The sequence below is a fragment of the Silene latifolia genome, chromosome 3 (genome assembly GCF_048544455.1).
Source record: "Silene latifolia isolate original U9 population chromosome 3, ASM4854445v1, whole genome shotgun sequence".
Taxonomy (NCBI): domain Eukaryota; kingdom Viridiplantae; phylum Streptophyta; class Magnoliopsida; order Caryophyllales; family Caryophyllaceae; genus Silene; species Silene latifolia.
In genome coordinates this window covers 127205016-127222273 of record NC_133528.1, presented here as the reverse complement: position 1 = coordinate 127222273, position 17258 = coordinate 127205016, and the positions used below count along the sequence as shown (strand labels likewise).

Sequence of the window (17258 nt, the reverse complement as noted above, 5' to 3'; positions counted from 1 at the left end):
TGTAGTAAATGACTGATGAAAGTCCTTTTAACATAAAAGTTATGTCATTCGATATTAATTATATCAAATGGTATATGACATACACTTGTTTAAGACGACTCTATCCATCTTAAGCTTAAGAAAAGTCAAGTATTATAGATGAGACAAAAGGATATAAATGTATATTTGACCCGTTTTAATCTTAAAATGATATACCCGTCTTAAAAGATTTAATTATGAGAGACTTCTTGTGGTTGTAGTATGTAGGTAGGTCTGTAATTGTAACAGGCACCACCTATTCTGTATTAATACAAAAAAACTATTCTCACTCGCTAAAATAAACCTTTGATGACTGAGACATGCTTTTATGAAATTTCTAAATTAACCTACAATAACTACGTACAATCGAGATGTTACTTGATACAACACGTATCATGACTATATATTTAGTGTCTTTAAAGAAAATGTTAATCTCTAACAAAACTTTACCTTGACTATCAAAAGTTAAGAGTATTTGATCCCTATCAATTTCTCACAAATATGTAATATGATACCTAATTTGGTAGATTTGTGAAAATTTCTTTGTAATAAATATTCGCAATTGCTAAATCCCGCACGCTAGTTTGCTAAATTCAACACATATTATCCCAACATTCCATAATTGCCCTTCTCAAAAAAAAAAAAAACAAGAATTAAAAAAACTTCTCTCTCTAAACCTAACCAATCTCTTAATTGTTCGACAATTATGAATCGTAATTCGTAAATATCAGATGTAAATTCGTCGTTTTATCAACAATTTTATTAAGACCCGTCTTTTAATCGATTTACTTGATTTTTTTAATTATAAAAGGTTTTTTTTAACAATTAGGGTTTGGATTGAGTTTGTTTGTGGAATGGGTGGTTGTGGGGACGTCAGACCGGAGAAGGCTGGTCGGAGGAGGCGGCGTCGAGTGATAGTGTGAGCCGTGTGTCGACGAGTGAGACGGTGGTTGTAGGTTGTAGGCGGGGGTTGGGTAGTTGGCTTCGGGGAGGGTGTAATCGACGCGGGTACGGGGGTTTGTAGGGATGGTCGGCGCGTGGAAGCTGGTGGGGACAGGTGGTCGGCAACATGGTAGGCTGGTGGGGGATCGAAGGTTTGTTGGGGTTGGGTTTAGGGTAGGAATTTCAGGCATACAGGTTGGCGCGAGGAGGGGTGGTCGCCGTCGCGGAAATGGGTGTGTGGTGAGGTGGTCGCCGACGCTGGGTGGGTGGTGGGGGAGGATGCCGAAGTAGGGAGTGTGGTGGGAGAGGGTGCCTGATATTGATTTTAGAGATTTTCATTTTTCTAGTTTCTCTTTTATTGGGGGTGAGAAATGAAAAGGGTACATTCGGAATAAGAGGTAAAAGTGTTCGGGATTGAGTAAAAGGATGTGCAGAATTTAGCACGTCCCTAAATATTTCTCGTATAGCCCTGGTCCATTTGTCTCTATCATCAATATATAAATATGTAAAGTTGTTCGTGACTAAAAACTAATTTTGGCAAATATATTCTAACATACTAAAGTGACTGTCCCTGACTCTCAACGTGATCAACAATTACAGTTTGGCCAAGAATAAGAATGTAATATACCTAATCAAAATCAGGATGTTACTTAGGGTTTGCTTGGATTGAGGGTAAAAGGAGGGGAATGAATATGAGAGTAATAATTAAGGTGCATTTTTCATGTTTGGCATGAGAGTAATTATTCACCTCCTGAATCTATTACCCTCATGGAAGAGTAATATATTACCCACCCTCCCTCCTGGGTAAGGATTAAGGGAGTAAAACATACTCTAAGTAATTATTACCCTTATGCCAAATCTATCATCAATGAACTCATTACCCAAGTAATTAACTTCCCCGATAATTATCACCCAATTAAATTTTACCCCCGAATTATTCCATGGATTCCAGGCAAGGCCTAATTGTTCTCAGAGTAAAGCAGAACCTATAATTTATAATCCTAATCTATAAATATTACTAAAAGGGTAAACCTTAAAAGCCACGTAGACATTGTCCCTCATATTACTAAATGTCACCTTGCATTACCAAAATTCCACGTCACCAATCCTCCATGTAGTATGACGTGTTTAATTAAGTGGGTAATTCATGTTCGTATAACGATCCATTTAAAACGATACACAAATTAAAAAATATTTACATAAAAAATAAATTAGCATAACAAACATTAAATTTTGGCCTTTTTAATTTCTAGATAAATTAAAAAACAATTAAGAATCAAAATCATAGTAAATTTTAAATTTCTACGTTTATTCTTAGAATATTTTAAGTAACAAATAAATATCACATTATTCTAATTTTACGCCGTTTATGAAATAATAAAGAATTTGTAAATATTAAGGGCAAATAATAACATACTTAACATTAAACATTGACATTTTATTTTTTAAAACTACAATTGGTTAACGAAAAATAAAAATTTACATTACTCTAATTTTAAATTATTTATATTTGCAACTCCTTCTTAAATATTATTGCAATAAACTTGCTCAATTTCATTAAATTGAATACATATGTAAATCTATAAATATGATTTATAAATAAAAGGGAAGACAAAATATCTACCATTTTTTAGTTGGTAAGATAACTCCCTAAACAATTATCATGCAATGTGTATTTTGTAAAAAAAATAAAAATAAAAAAATAGACCTTTTTATATTTTATTTCTCATTACTCTATATTTATGTCTATATTAAATTTTCCTAACAATGAAAATCTATACAATATAATTAAAAGCTTACTTGAATCATTTAATTTTAATCCATGTGTAATTTTTCTATTGGTTAATAATAAATTAAATTATATTAATTACTTGATTATCTAACTAAAAGTAATCTCTAAATACCATGTGTTACATACTTATAAAATAAAAAATATTAATTGCAAACACAAAAATAAATTAATACAAACTCTTTATTTTCCTCTCATAAATTTGTATTAATCTACCTATTCATTTAATTTTTATTTCTTTGATTTAATAAATGGTCTTTTGGGTTTTTCCTCACTATTATTATACTTTGTATTTATTTCACTCTAATTTTTTTATCCCCCTTAGTTCACAAAACATTCTTCTTCTCTCAAATAAATTCTTGAAATTAATTAGATAATTAATTATATAAATTTTCTTACATAAATATTACAACAATCTCTTTTTCATTTTTATCCAAAAAGTTGGTAGGTAAAGTATGCATATATAACCAATTGAATTATTTAAATTTTTTATTCTTATATTATGTTTTGAATTAAGTAAGAGTTAGAATCATATTTAATTATTATTTTTGTGTAATTTTTCTATTGGTTAATAATAATTCAATTATATTAATTACTTGATTATCTAACTAAAAGTAATCTCTAAATATCATGTGTTATATACTTATAAAATACAAACAAAATAACAAATATTAGTTGCAAACACAAAAAACAAATTAATACAAACTCTTTATTTTCCTCTCATAAATTTGGTATCAATCTACCTATTCATTTAATTTTTATTTCTTCTATTTAATAGATGGTCTTTTGGTTTTTCCTCACAATTATTATACTTTGTATTTATTTCACCATAATTTTTTATCTCCCCCTTAGTTCACAAAACATTTTCTTCTCTCAAATAAATTATTGAAATTAATTAGATAATTAATTACAAAAAATTCTTATATAAATATTACAACAATCCTATTTTTCATTTTTATCCAAAAAGTTGGTGGGTAAAGTATGCATATATAACCAATTAAATTATTTAACTTTTTTACTCTTATTATGTTTTGAATTAATTAAGAGTTAGAATCATATTTTATTATTATTGTTGTGTTTGTATTAAAATTGTAGGAGGATGACATACTCGCATATCAAAAACATTGCATGAAATCTGGAAGTAATGGTTATGGATTACGGAACTTCTTTGCAATTATCTTTTGACTTGAATATATTTTTCATTTTTATTGACTTTTCCTTTTATTATTATTTTGGTGTATGCACAATATCAAATTTTAGTATGAATATCTAATTATTGGTGACATGTTACATTATATATTCCAACTCTTGGAATATTAATTGACAAATTTAATAAATTGTACTAAATTGTCTTACACCCTTTCGTGCACTTTATTAGTTTTCCGTGTACTCTTCAACTTGTATTTTGTCAATCAGATTATAAATCAAATATCTTAGTCAACAAACAGATTATAAATCAAATATCTTAGTGGAAGTGTTGAAGTTATATGCTCCAAGGATATAAATTGGATCTTTTAATGTGGATCAAGGTAAATATTTTGCATGGTTTTAGATTGAAATCCGATGATCATTCTCCAATTCATTGTTTCAACTTTGAATGCTTTCAAACCTTTAAATCATTTTTTGTTTTCCATTAAATATTTTCTTCTAACACTCCCAATATTACTGAAAGAAAGGCGAATTTTAGCTTTAGATTTAGTTTTAGATTTATTTTGTGATTTATTTTGAGATTTTTTGGATACTATTCTTCTTGCCATGTTGCAAGAACCCTAGAATCCTAGAGAGAAGGGAGAGTATTCTTTCTCTCTCTCTCTCTAAAATCTCCATTTACTCTTTGATCTTTTAATGTGAGATTTTATTCTTTAATGAGACTTGGGCGTTTGGTTCAAACATTAGGTATGGAATGGAATGGATTCTAACTCCAAGGGGGTATGGAGTTAGAACCCCATACATGTTTAAAGTTGTTTGGTTCAATTCGGGTATGGGAATAATGATGTGTTGGGTGGAATGGAGTTGGAAACTTGGGGAGAGAGATGGGTATGGGATTCCAAGGGGTTGGAATGGAGTTAGAATCCATCAGGTATCTAACTCCATTCCAAAATGCTCCAACCAAACATTGGAATGGCCTGAATCCATTCCAATCCATTCCAAAAGCTCCAACCAAACACCCCCTTAATTTTCATTGAATTCGATATTCCTATGAAGTTGTATTTCAGTGGACAACGTGACCAAACGAAAAGTGATAAGTGATTATAATTTTTTAAATTGCAATTATCAATTTGCAAGTGAGGATGGTTAAAGTGTCAGAATAGTATGTAGAATCTCGTTATTCACTACTTGGCTCCTTTATATATTTGTTTATTATTATAAATAAAAGGAATAAATTCACCTTGTCTTGAAGAAGTCACAGATGCTAGCTACATTAGGTTCTTGGCGCCCCTCTATAAATAAGGAGATGGTGAAGTTCATAAAATTCATCAACAATTCATCCATCAAACAAGTTATTCCCAACGAAGGTATTGCGCATTTCCCTGTTTAGTCTAAAATTGCCTACACTTGTATAATGTATTCGGTTTTTCTAATGTGTACTTTAAGGGCATATCTCAGTAAGCTTATTATGGAAAGATTTATAAGATATTTTTATTACTTATGGTAAAAGTAAAAATAAGTTCATACTTGCATTTTTGACGAGAATTTCTTATAAATCTTTTCATAATAAGTTTTTTAACGTGTGTCCTTATAGGTGCATGTCATGTTCCTTGTCTACAAATACAGTATACGATATTTTTTATTTATTTTTTCAAATTGATCATCTTTACGACCTCTTCAGTTTGAAAGAAAATTCACCGATGTCTCAACTCGTAGTCGGGAATTATGGTCGTAAAAGTTTATTCTTAAAAAAACTTTAACCTACCATAACTACCGACTACGAGTTCAGAAAGCGGTGGGTTTTTTTTCAAATTCAAAGATCTTTACGAGATAATTGGTTTGGGAAAAAAAATTACCGTTTTTGAACTCGTAGCAGAGAATTATTATCGGTCTAAATTTTTTTGGGGTGAAAAACGATGCGTACACCATAGAAAGTGAAAAAGTTGATAGGTGTGAGAATATCCTTATTTTCATTTATTTTCTTTACATATCATATACGTATTATTATTTATTTATCAACCCTTCCATGTTCCAATGGTTTAAATATGAATAACAGGATTATCGATTCCAAGCAGAAATGGCTCAGCAGCAGAAGTTGATACTTAGCGTTGAGGAGCAAGCAAATGCGGATGCCATGATAACGAAAGGTACATATAAGGGAGCTTACGGTACAACAGCACAAGGTTTAATATGGAATAGCCATAAGGATAACAAAAACTTGGAACTCTACGACAAACGCGATTGGTCGCAACGATCCATTACATTCTACCCATTTCGCATGTTACCTTCTACACTCGGACAGGGTAATTATATAGGGCATCAAGCACCCCTTCCTGTAGGTGGCAAAGGCGCAGCTGTGTACACCGACGGTAAAGGCCCTACCGCTCGCAAGTGGCTCGTCGCTTATGACTCTCTTCTCAATAAGGTACATACCAACATGCCCTATACTCTACTCTATATATATATGTTATATGCATTCTGGACATCTGATAAAATTGAAATGTGTTTTCAAAATTGTACGCAGATTTATGTCGAAGCAGGGCCAATAGGACCAACTAATTGGAGCGACATCGAGAACAAGCTGAATAACTCTGGATCCGTGAGTGAATATGAGGATCCAATTTTTCATGGAAAAGCTGAAGCTGAAATATTTCCTAAGATCAACACAAGCATTTTATTTGTACGATTTACCTGATTAATTAGTATTTAAAATCATGTGGTTATAGACTATTTATTCGCCTTAAACTTCTCTCACTACTACTATACTGTGTAGGAGTAACATTTATAATGAGCGTGCAACAATGTTGCTTCTGTGAAACAATTTTTAATTGTCTTCCTTAATAAATAATATAAGTTGTGCCACTAACTAAGTGCGTGTTTCGGTATACCATTTTTTTTTTTTTTTTTTTTTTGGCAACAGTAAAGAAAAGTTTACATTTTCATGGCCTGACGAGCCAGTCCATGTGCAATGTTATTAAGATGCCTAGGTACGAAACTAAAGCTTACACAATGGAAATAAATCCAGATACTTTTAAGGTCGCTGAGGATTCCTCTGACGACATGGCTTTCCTTTTCAAGACCTGCGATCTGATTTACCAGCCTTAAGCAATCAGTTGTAACCTCCAGGTGAAGCTCACCCTTATCTCTAGCCCAAACGAAGACCTCGCGTAAACCTAAGGCTTCCGCCTGTAGAGCAGACTCAGCTTTCAGCTTTCTTCTTCCTCTATGAATCTCCACCCCCCGACCATTATAAGCCACCCAACCGCAAGCTGCATCAAGAATCCTTTCCCAGCTTGCATCTACCTTTACTCTGGTACCCCTACACTGTGCCGGCTTCCCAATCACGAAGAATGGGCGTCCTGCTTGTAACTCCTTAGCATCCTTCCTCATAGGCATAGACCCCAAAACCTGACTGTTTTGCATCTTTTCCCGCCTTTCCTCCTCCAAATTTAGCCCTTTCAGACAATCCTGGACACTCATAGCAAGGGTTCTAAAGAGAGTCAAGGGATCAACCTTCACCCCCCTAAAAGTAACATTATTTCTTAACAGCCAGATTTGCCAAAGAGTAGCCATGAACTTGAGAACCCTTTTCTCCCCTTCCTCAAGATTTGACAGGAAATGAATCCAATTTATTATCCAATCGCCAATGTTCAGTCCCAAAGCACTCTCTCCTCTAATGCCCAGCTCTGACCCTGCCCATATCCTAGCTGAGATATTACAATCCCTGAAAAGATGCTCTAATGTCTCCAGGTAATCCCCGCTATCAGCACACAAACCACACCTAAAGGTCTCTCCAATCATTCGTCTTTCAAACTCCTTCCCTATTGGTAGCGTGTTTGTGATGATCCTCCATAAGAGAATTTTCCACATGGAAGGACTCGGGAGCCTCCAGAGTTTTGACTTACAAAAGTCTTTACCTTTCTCATTAATCCTTGACATATCTTTCCAGGTTCCTTTACTCTCCAGGTACATACTCCTCAAAAACAATACCATACCCACTTTTAACAGTGTATGACTCATCATCAGTGAGCGGCCAAAAAACTTCATCCTTTGTCCTGGAGCGACAAACTGGAGTCGCTAGAATTTGTTTTGCCCAGTCATCCTTAAACAAAAGATTTATCAGAGGAGCATTCCAGTTTCCATCTGGAGAAAGAAGATCCTTAATCCGTAGGTCCCCCATATGGATAAACCGAGGTTCCAGGATACAATCCATTGGTTCAGGTCTCAGCCCATTAACCCAATTTTCATTCCAAATGTTAAGATTCGACTCAACTCCTGGTTTCCACCCTATCTTTTCCATAATAAGTTCCAACCCATATTTGATACTGCGCTCCCTCCAAGACGCACTATTTCTAGATATTGGATATACTCCTTCCTTAAACTCATCTTTTCCGAAAATTTTCTTACGGAAAACCTTACCGAAATACGACTTATCTCCCGAGATAAGTCTCCATCCATGCTTTGCCAACAGAGCCTTATTCAAGCACTCAACATTTCTAATACCTAGTCCTCCTTTACACTTGGGCATACTCAGAAAGTTCTTACTACACCAATGGACCTTTTTACCCAATTTACACCCAGCCCACCAAAATTGTGACAAGATGGAGTTAATTTTCCTTGCCACACTTACCGGTATTTTAAACACCGATAGAAAGTAATTTGAGAGATTTGATAAGACCGAGGAAATGAGGGTTAAACGCCCAGCTGTAGAAAGAAAGATACCATTCCAAGATGAAATACGCCTTGTAACATACTCAAATAAGAGACTTAAAAATTCCTTGCTTATAATCCTGAAATTCAGCCGGTATACCCAAGTATTTCCCAATACCCGTACACTTTCTTACACCAAAGATTTCCATAGTCCTTTTACCCTTGGCTAAAGTTGTACTTGGGCTGAACAAACTACCTGATTTATCCGAGTTCAAAACCTGCCCCGAAGCCTCACAGTACTTATCCATGATGCTTTTTAGATGACTAGCAGCATCATCCTTATCATGAAGGAAGAAAATCGAGTCAACTGCAAAAAACAGATGGGAAAGAGGTTTAACTCCTCTGCATAGCCGAATGCCCCTAATTTTACCCACCTCAGTAGCATTTTCCACGGTCGCAGCCAACACTTCCATACACAGAATGAACAGAAATGGGGAAAGTGGATCGCCCTGACATAGACCACAACGCGGCCGGAATTGGGGCATTGCAGATCCGTTAAAGAGTACTTCATAGCTTACCGTTGAAACACAATTCATAATTAGAGCCACCATATTCTCCGGGAACCCGAATTTCAGCAGTACTGCTTCCAAGAAATCTCATTTGATTCTATCATAAGCCTTACTCATATCAGCCTTGAAAGCACACTTACCATGTTTTCCTTTCTTGTTGCTTGAGATGTAATGAATCGCCTCATGAGCCAAAAGGATATTATCACTAATGAGTCTTCCGGGGGGAATGCATTCTGGAAATCACTAACCAAAGATCCCATGACCTTTGATATCCTGTTGGTAATACATTTAGACACAATACGCATGAACATATTGCAAAGACTTATAGGCCTGTAATCAGAAACCGCCTCCGAGTTGTCCAACTTAGGGATAAGCGCAATGAAAGTCCTATTCGACTCCCTTGAGGTCCTTCCCGAATTTAGAGTAGATAACACCGCCGCAATAAAGTCTTTTTTGATGAAAAACCAGCATTTTTGAAAGAAACAAGCTGGAATACCATCAGGCCCCCGGTGATTTCAAACCCCCCATCTGGAAAACAGCACAACGTACCTCTTTAGCCGTGAAGGGTTTCTTTAAGAAGTCATTCTTATCTTGCGGGACCACCTTCTTCACATGTTGCAAAATGCTGTCATAGTCATGAACATCACTACTCTCCCCCAAGTTTGCGTCCTCCTTGTACAACCTCTTAAACGTGCATTGGAATTCGTTGCCTATCCTATCCGGCTTATAAATCCAATCCCCATTCGTCCCCTTAATACCGTGAATATAATTTCTCCCAGCCCTTCCTTTAACCTAGTTGAAGAAAAATCTTGTACACGTATCTCCATCCACCATCCATTTCACTTTAGCCCTTTGTCTCCAATAAACAGAAACCGGTTTTGCAAATTCCTTAACTTCATCATTTACCTTCGCGCACATCTCATCGCCCTCCCCTGCAATAGCTATCTTCATACCCTCTTCAAGTCGCTTGTCAAAATCATCCCATTTTCCCATCCACTCATCCCGTTTATCAAAAGCCCATTTCTTAACCGTAGAACGAACTCGTGTTAATTTCCTAACAACTTGAAAGCTTGGTGAGCCCACATCCCGCTGCCCCCAACCCGAACGCACCCGTTCCAGGCATTCCTCATTGTCCAGAGCCTATGCATCTAATTTATAAGGCCGTTTTCCTTCATTTTTAACAAGCTGTAAATTTACCTCAATCGGTGCATGATCAGAAATCTGGATTGGGTAATGCTTAATACCAGAATCCGGGAAAAAACTTAGCCAATCCCTAGACCCCAAAGCCTTATCAATCGTCTCATACACTCTTTCGTCTCCCTTACGGTTATTACACCAAGTAAATCTAGGACCTTTGAAGGGAATGTCTATCAACTCATTCCTTATCTTCCATATGTTAAAAAAGTTAGCTCCTCTAATGGGTCCTTGAGATTTGTTTACTTTGTCACATTCCATATCAACTTGATTAAAATCACCAACAATGAGAAAAGGGTAATTGCAATTGTCCATCCACTTTTCCAATTCCAATAAGACGGGAATACGTAAATGCGAACTAGGCGCACCATAGAAAAGCACGAGGTACCATAAGAGACCATTATATTTTTCCACCAAAAGGATAATAAAATTCTTACATGCCATCACAAGGCTCATTCTAGCCTCCTTCTTCCAACCTACCAATAGCCCACCCGAAGCACCAACCGCATCCACCCCAAAATGTTTCATAAACCCATAAGATCTAAACATAGGAAATATACTACTAGCATTACACTTGGTCTCTATTAAAAACAGGAAATCGAAACACTTACTACCTTGTAACGCTCTTAGCTTAGGAATTGTAGGAGAAAGCGTGTTATTAAGGCCCCTACAATTCCAAACAAGTCCCATCATGGTAAAGGAGGAGGTTGTACAGGCCCAACATCCGCAAAGCCTTCAAAATCAGCAGCAGTTCCTTGGACAGACAGCGGTGATGAGTCACTGGACTCCATCATTTCCACATCCTGGACACTCACACAAAACCCACACTTGATTGAGGTAGACTGATTCTCCTTGATCCCTTCACCAGAACACCCTCTTTTTGCCAGCTTCCTTAGGTAGTCTTTCGCATTTTCTAAAGATTCATTTGCAGCTTCAGGAAGAATATAGTCTCCTGCTTCAGTACATCATTTCCTTTTTCTCGCCCTTCCAATTTCCTCTTTGTGTCTAACTTGAAGATCAGATTGGTTGTAGGCATCAGCCAAACCCAGAAACCCATCTGAGATGTTACCAGAAGAAACCTCAGCAATCAGTTTTGACATATTCCCTGTACCAGGAATGTCAAACATTTTCCCCTTTCCTTTACTTCCAGTCTTCATAGCACCCACCTTCTCTCCTTTAGATCCAGCATCGCTATAAAATAGAAATTCCAAGGGTCTCAAAGAAGAAGACCCCTCTTGCAGTTCTTTATCCTTTCTGACAATGGCAGCAGAGTGGTAGGATAAAGCCTTGTTGCATTCCCCTAAACCAATCTCCTGACCATTCTGAACTCCCTCAGCAGTGCCCCCCATAGCCAAATGGAGATCAGTATTCACATCTTCAGTATTTTCAGATGAGACAAGGTTAATCAGTTCAGTCTCCCTGAATTCAGACGGGCCTTCATTTGAGCCTACCTCTGGATCAACCAGCCACTGATCAGAGGGCATTTCCACATCAGACGGTTCAGAATCACTTATAATAATCACAACATCATGCCCAATTACGCCCTGATTTCCCCCTTGATCCTCAGGTACATCATCCTCCATGTCATTAACACGATCATTGATCCCCATTCCTACCTCAAGGGCATATCTATCAGGATAGTGATACCTAATTGGAATTCCACCCAAGGGAGGATCAAAGATTTGGTTAAAACCTCTGTGTTCATCCTCTATACGATTCCAAGCCTCATCACCATCCACCCTATTATTCACAATCATTTGATTCCTTAAATTTCTATCAATGGTTCCCCTCTGATTACCATGACCCCCATAAAGCACATAGGGGTCATTTCCTTGAATCTGCATAAGAACTTCATGCTACAAGCCAAAGAAGCCTTCCTGATTTTCCAGTTCTTCCCCTACACTGGGAAAAGACTCATTGTCACCCTCCTCATTTATCCAACCCCCTGCACCTGCAACCACCCCACCCTGCACTTGATTCTGGTCAGTCTGAGGAACTGAGTCTTGATTATGGGCATTCATCCCTCCAGTATTACCCAAACCCCTTATCTCATTCTCCCCATCCTGTGCCTCTTGCATAACCTCATCTGAAATGTCTCTACCACCCACACCCTCCTCGCCCACCCCAGCACCTCCTCCCCCAATCTGAAACACCACAGGGCCCGCAAAAGGTTGAGCCGTGACAGTGAACCTCATCCCAGGGACAACTCTCCCTCCTAGAGTAATGCCCAACTCAAAATCCACTTCTCTCTCAGGTGAATCCTCCCTGTGCCCCAGTCTATTTCCTCTCCTAACATTACCCATCCTAACCTTCGATGAGATAAACTTAGTGGTTGAAGGAGTTGCCCTCAGATCAAGGTTAAACATAGTGTGAGTGCTGTGAGATTGAAACACCATAAACCCCTTTGTCACTGACCTATCCAATATTCCCTCAATACCAGAAACAATGGACTGTAAACTCTCCCTACATTGAATACCTTTATGCCCAACTTTTCCACATTTAATACAATATTTGAAAACATCCTCATACCTAACTTGGATCCAAAGAAGTTGACCCAAATCCATAGCCAGGAAAAAACCAGGCATCAAAGGTTCATTCAAGTTAATCCTCACCCTCAACCTCAGATAGTCATTGTCAGGGACCATGTTAAAAGGTTCAACAAAATACTGATCACTCAAGAGCTTACCTGCAATGTGGGCCACGTGCATATTTATATACTCAAATGGTAAACCACAGACCCTCACCCACACCTCAGCAACAGGGAACCTGACAGTGCGAGGGACAACATTTGAGTACCAACGAGCAAAGACCATCACAGCCCCGTCAATAGTGACTGTGGTACGAGCCAGAAGTCCCTCCATGTCCTCCACATCTTCACAGTGGAAGACATAAATCTCTCCCATACGAAAAGCATTAATATTTCCCCTTGTTCTCCATTTAGCCTCAATCACATCATTAACTAGGTGATCCGGACGATGTCGTCACTCATCCAATCAAACACATTTATAATACTCAACATACAACTAGTTAGCGGTAAGTCGAGGTCGATCCATGGGACGGTGTGCTTTGGGTTCTAAGTCTATCTATCTCAATTTATGCTAGTGTCACAATTTGGTTGGGTTTGTAGTTGTGTCTAGACTAATGCAAACAATAAGGTAAAACAAACAATAAAAGGAAAGATGTAAACAAATGATTAAAAGTGCTAGGATATCATGGGGTCATAGGGAATTCATGGTGTTGATCATACAAACATGTTTACAAGGTTGCAAGCAATTAATGTTGTGGAGGAACCGAGTTGGGTTATATCTTACGGTTCTTAGGAAGAGTTGGGTCCCGGAGCCGAATCGATTAGATTGTACAACACCTACAAGTCGACTTACTTTCCTCCTAATCAACTTCTATGCATGGTCTAACAAGACTCGAGTTGGTTTATATCTTACAAGTCAAGTTGAGTAGATAAGAGATGGTTGTAAATGCAAGGATTCATAGGCTTAGCATTTCATCAAACACAACATGTGCATAAAGTTGACATCACAACAAGCAAGCAATTTAATCATGTGAACATATTAGATTAAGCATGAATCAATCCCATGTTTGTTTTCCCCAATTACCCCCTAATCCTAGCTAAGTAACTACTCACTCATTATCATGGGAAACATGTCATTAATGGTGTCAATCGTCACAACAAGTGTAAACATGATAATGGAATGAAGAAATGAACAATAAAGAGTAAAGAGTAAAGGAATTATACCAACTTAAGATGATCCAAACAATAAAGCAAGGAATAATAGAAGAAACTTGATGATTGATGGAAGGTTGTCAATCTCCCAATAATAACCCAATAATCTTCAATTACCCAATAATAAACTTGAATAATAAACTTGAACAATAATTAAAGAGAGATTAATGTGTAATTTGTGGAAAGATTAAAGAGTAATCTATTCTAATCTACTCCTAATCTAATCTAAAGAAGGATTTTCTACTCTCAAAGTTCATAAAAGAGCCCCCCTTTGATTATTTACAAATGGGGTATTTATAGTGGAAATTAGGGAGGATGCATTAGGGTTAACTAAGGGCTAAGCTAGTAATTACACTTTTGAGATTTGAGCAGGGAGACTCCGGGATTGTCCGAGAGAAGGGCTTCTCTTATCGTTGCTAGAAGAATGAAAACGTGCTGTGCTACAATCCGTGCGGATGGGAGTCGGGACGGCCGGCTTCTGGTAAGGGAATCCGAGCGGATTCAGGGGAATCCGGACGGATTCAAGTGGGGCAATCCGAGCGGATTAGAGAGCAGGACGCTCGGATTGTGGTGATGGGATGGGCGGATTTCAGACAATCCGTTCGGATTGTTCTTCAGCAATGGTTCTTCTTCGTTTCTTCCCTTTTTGCTCATTTCCATTTTATTCTTTCGAGATTGGTCTTTAGTCCTTGCTTCCTCTTCATACTAGTCCATCTATTATCGTCAAGTAGCTTCCAAATGTGCACGAAAGACGGGAATTTCCGCCTTACTCTCTCCTTTTCTACAAAACATATGAAATGCGATAGAAAAGCAAATAGGAAGGTTTTGACGGATAAAATGGCCATGAAATGCTATAATAGTATGCAAAATAGGCTCAATTAGGGGACTAAGTGTGCGCAAATAATGGTCACATCAAATATCCCCAAACCGAACCTTTACTCGTCCCGAGTAAAGAGGTGACTAAAACTAGACCTTTATTTAAACTAACCTAATAATAAAGCCGATATGAGACAATTAGCGGGTCTCACTCCGCCCCTTCAACTCACAACAAGACAACCATGAGGTAGGATGCCTTCTTGCAAGGCAAGGTGGGTCTTGCCAAAATGGCGACACATCCAAACTTTAAAGCACACAAAAACACATAATGGATGCATCTACAAAAAGAATAGCCACTTTCCTCATCTAAGTGGCGGAAATTATCTACAAGGGAAGCAATTCAAGGGTACACAATCCTTCATAGATGCAATTTGTTCAAACTACTAAGCCTAGAAGGATACCAATAAATCACCTTCAAAATGTGTCAAGCTAGGGTACCTTTGTCCTCAATCGTTAAATGCTTTTGTCAAGAGTAGACTCCCTATGGTGTTAGAAACACTGGAGGATCGCGGAATTCCCCCTCTTGCCTAGACAAGAAGAAGGGTCGTCCCCTCTCTACCATGCACAAAAATGGATACGATGGATAAAGGGATCGATAGATATTTGAGTTTCGTTTTGGGAGTTTGCTTTCATTGTTGTTTTTCCCCTCAATTTCTTGTGGCATATAACATTTGAGAACACTTTCTTTTTGCCATTTCTTTTTGATTTTTGGCAATTTCAACACTTGACAACTTTTTGCATTTTCTTTTGAACATTTTCAAAGTCACCCCAATTAGTAACGAGGGTGCCTTGTATTTGAAGCTTAGGAGTTCTATTTTTGCTCCTCTTTTCTTTTTTTTTGATGCTTTTTTTTTTTTGCAAACTTTCTTTCACTTTTCATTTCATTGAACTCAAATTGATTTCTTTTTGTGCCCATTCCCTTTGATGACAAAATGTATGGTAGAACATGGATGAATGATGGAAGTATGCATGGTTTCAAGGGTCACCTTGGAATAAACGGTAGCCAAGGAGTTATCACACCACAAGGTACTCTTGACTAGGCCTTAAACCATGGGTCAAAGGATACTAGCATGACACATCCTAGGGTGTTTTACAAGTATTCTAACAAGCAAAGTCTTAAGAACAAAAGGCATCTACTAGGGCCTATATACACTTGTCAAGCTTCCCAAGTAGACGGTTTCGCAAAATTTTTCTAACATGCAACTATATGCCATGATGCAACTAATATTTATACATCCTAATGCAAATGATTCTACCAACTAATATGCCATATAAACTAAATGCAAGTCCTAAGTTCACATTGTTTTACCGCATCATTCAAAATAAAGCCACATAGTCATTAACATAAAGAGGAAAAAGGAGATTGGAAAGATCATACCATGCGGTCTTCAATATCCTCATGTCTCGGATGTGGCGTAGTCAATCAATGTGAACAAGGATGAACACACACAATATATACAAGACTACACTACAAAGGAAATGAACTTGTTTTTGGTTTTTCAAAATTTTCAATTTTTATGGTTTTTGTTTTTATGAAATTAAAAGACATATGTTTGGGGTTTTTCGAAATTTTTCAATTTTTATGCATTTTGGAATATAAATTCCCATCCCCCACTTTATTTTGGACATTGTCCTCAATGTACATGTAGGAGTAGGAATAGAAAGAAATACATGTTTTTGAATTTTTGATTTTAAGCAATGATATGAATGAATGCATGTTCTAACTAAATGCAATTCTATATGACATATATAACAAGTGAATGCAATCTAAACTATACTATATGATGCATGATAAGTGCTTAAGTCACCTATGATCAAACCTCCCCAAACCGATTTAAACACTATTTCTAATGTAGAAAAGGAATAGGTTTGGTCATTAGTGGCTATGCATGAATTCTAGTCTATATGCAACTATCTATATGAATCATGTGGGATAAATTCAATGCAAGCTAATCTATATGAACTAACTAATGTAAATGCAATATGATAAATAATATAAATGCATGCAAAAGCTACACTAAATGCAACGCAAATAAAAGAGAGAGAGGGGGAGATGGGTATCATACAAGTGGAAGTGGTGAAGTAGGCCTCTTTCACTCGTCATCCTCATCATAGTCATAGCCATAACCATGAGAGCTTCCGGCTTGATCATGTCCGGGTGCTTGGCCCCAATATCCTCCTTGGTCAAAAGCTCCTCCTTGACCCGAGTACCCTCCACCTTGGCTAGAATGCCCTCCATCGCCGCGACCCCAAGCTTGGTCCCCATGATTTGGGAACAAGAGCTCCGGTTGTGCCCAAGAGGGTTTAGGACCATTGGGGTCAATATACCCTT

At 37.2% G+C, this 17258-nt stretch overlaps 3 protein-coding genes across 3 annotated transcripts; 1 reads left to right on the top strand and 2 right to left on the bottom strand.

Moving 5' to 3' along the window:
- Nucleotides 1-5181: 5181 nt before the first annotated feature.
- On the top strand, nt 5182-6764 carry LOC141646271 (uncharacterized). Its single transcript, XM_074454222.1, has 3 exons — nt 5182-5265; nt 5955-6323; nt 6423-6764. The coding sequence occupies exons 2-3, from the start codon at nt 5976-5978 to the stop codon at nt 6591-6593; spliced, it is 519 nt and encodes a 172-aa protein (XP_074310323.1). The 5' UTR covers nt 5182-5265; nt 5955-5975; the 3' UTR covers nt 6594-6764.
- Nucleotides 6765-6829: 65 nt separating this feature from the next.
- LOC141649652 (uncharacterized) lies at nt 6830-7837 on the bottom strand. The gene has a single exon (XM_074458337.1). The coding sequence runs from the start codon at nt 7835-7837 to the stop codon at nt 6830-6832; it is 1008 nt and encodes a 335-aa protein (XP_074314438.1).
- A 16-nt stretch (nt 7838-7853) lies between these two features.
- LOC141649651 (uncharacterized) lies at nt 7854-11001 on the bottom strand. The gene is made up of 6 exons (XM_074458336.1): nt 10315-11001; nt 10024-10206; nt 9667-9909; nt 9127-9214; nt 8709-9014; nt 7854-8602 (listed from the first exon to the last, which is right to left on the bottom strand). The coding sequence occupies exons 1-6, from the start codon at nt 10999-11001 to the stop codon at nt 7854-7856; spliced, it is 2256 nt and encodes a 751-aa protein (XP_074314437.1).
- Nucleotides 11002-17258: the final 6257 nt, after the last annotated feature.

Excerpts from the sequence above, each read along its gene's own strand:
- LOC141646271 (XM_074454222.1), top strand. The coding sequence starts at position 5,976 with ATGGCTCAGCAGCAGAAGTTGATACTTAGCGTTGAGGAGCAAGCAAAT. Across the intron at positions 6,324-6,422 it reads ATGACTCTCTTCTCAATAAG|ATTTATGTCGAAGCAGGGCC; the intron begins GTACATACCAAC and ends AATTGTACGCAG.
- LOC141649652 (XM_074458337.1), bottom strand. The coding sequence starts at position 7,837 with ATGTCAAGGATTAATGAGAAAGGTAAAGACTTTTGTAAGTCAAAACTC.
- LOC141649651 (XM_074458336.1), bottom strand. The coding sequence starts at position 11,001 with ATGGGACTTGTTTGGAATTGTAGGGGCCTTAATAACACGCTTTCTCCT. Across the intron at positions 9,910-10,023 it reads GCGATGAGATGTGCGCGAAG|GTTAAAGGAAGGGCTGGGAG; the intron begins GTAAATGATGAA and ends TTCTTCAACTAG. Across the intron at positions 8,603-8,708 it reads GGGTATTGGGAAATACTTGG|CTGGGCGTTTAACCCTCATT; the intron begins GTATACCGGCTG and ends TTCTTTCTACAG.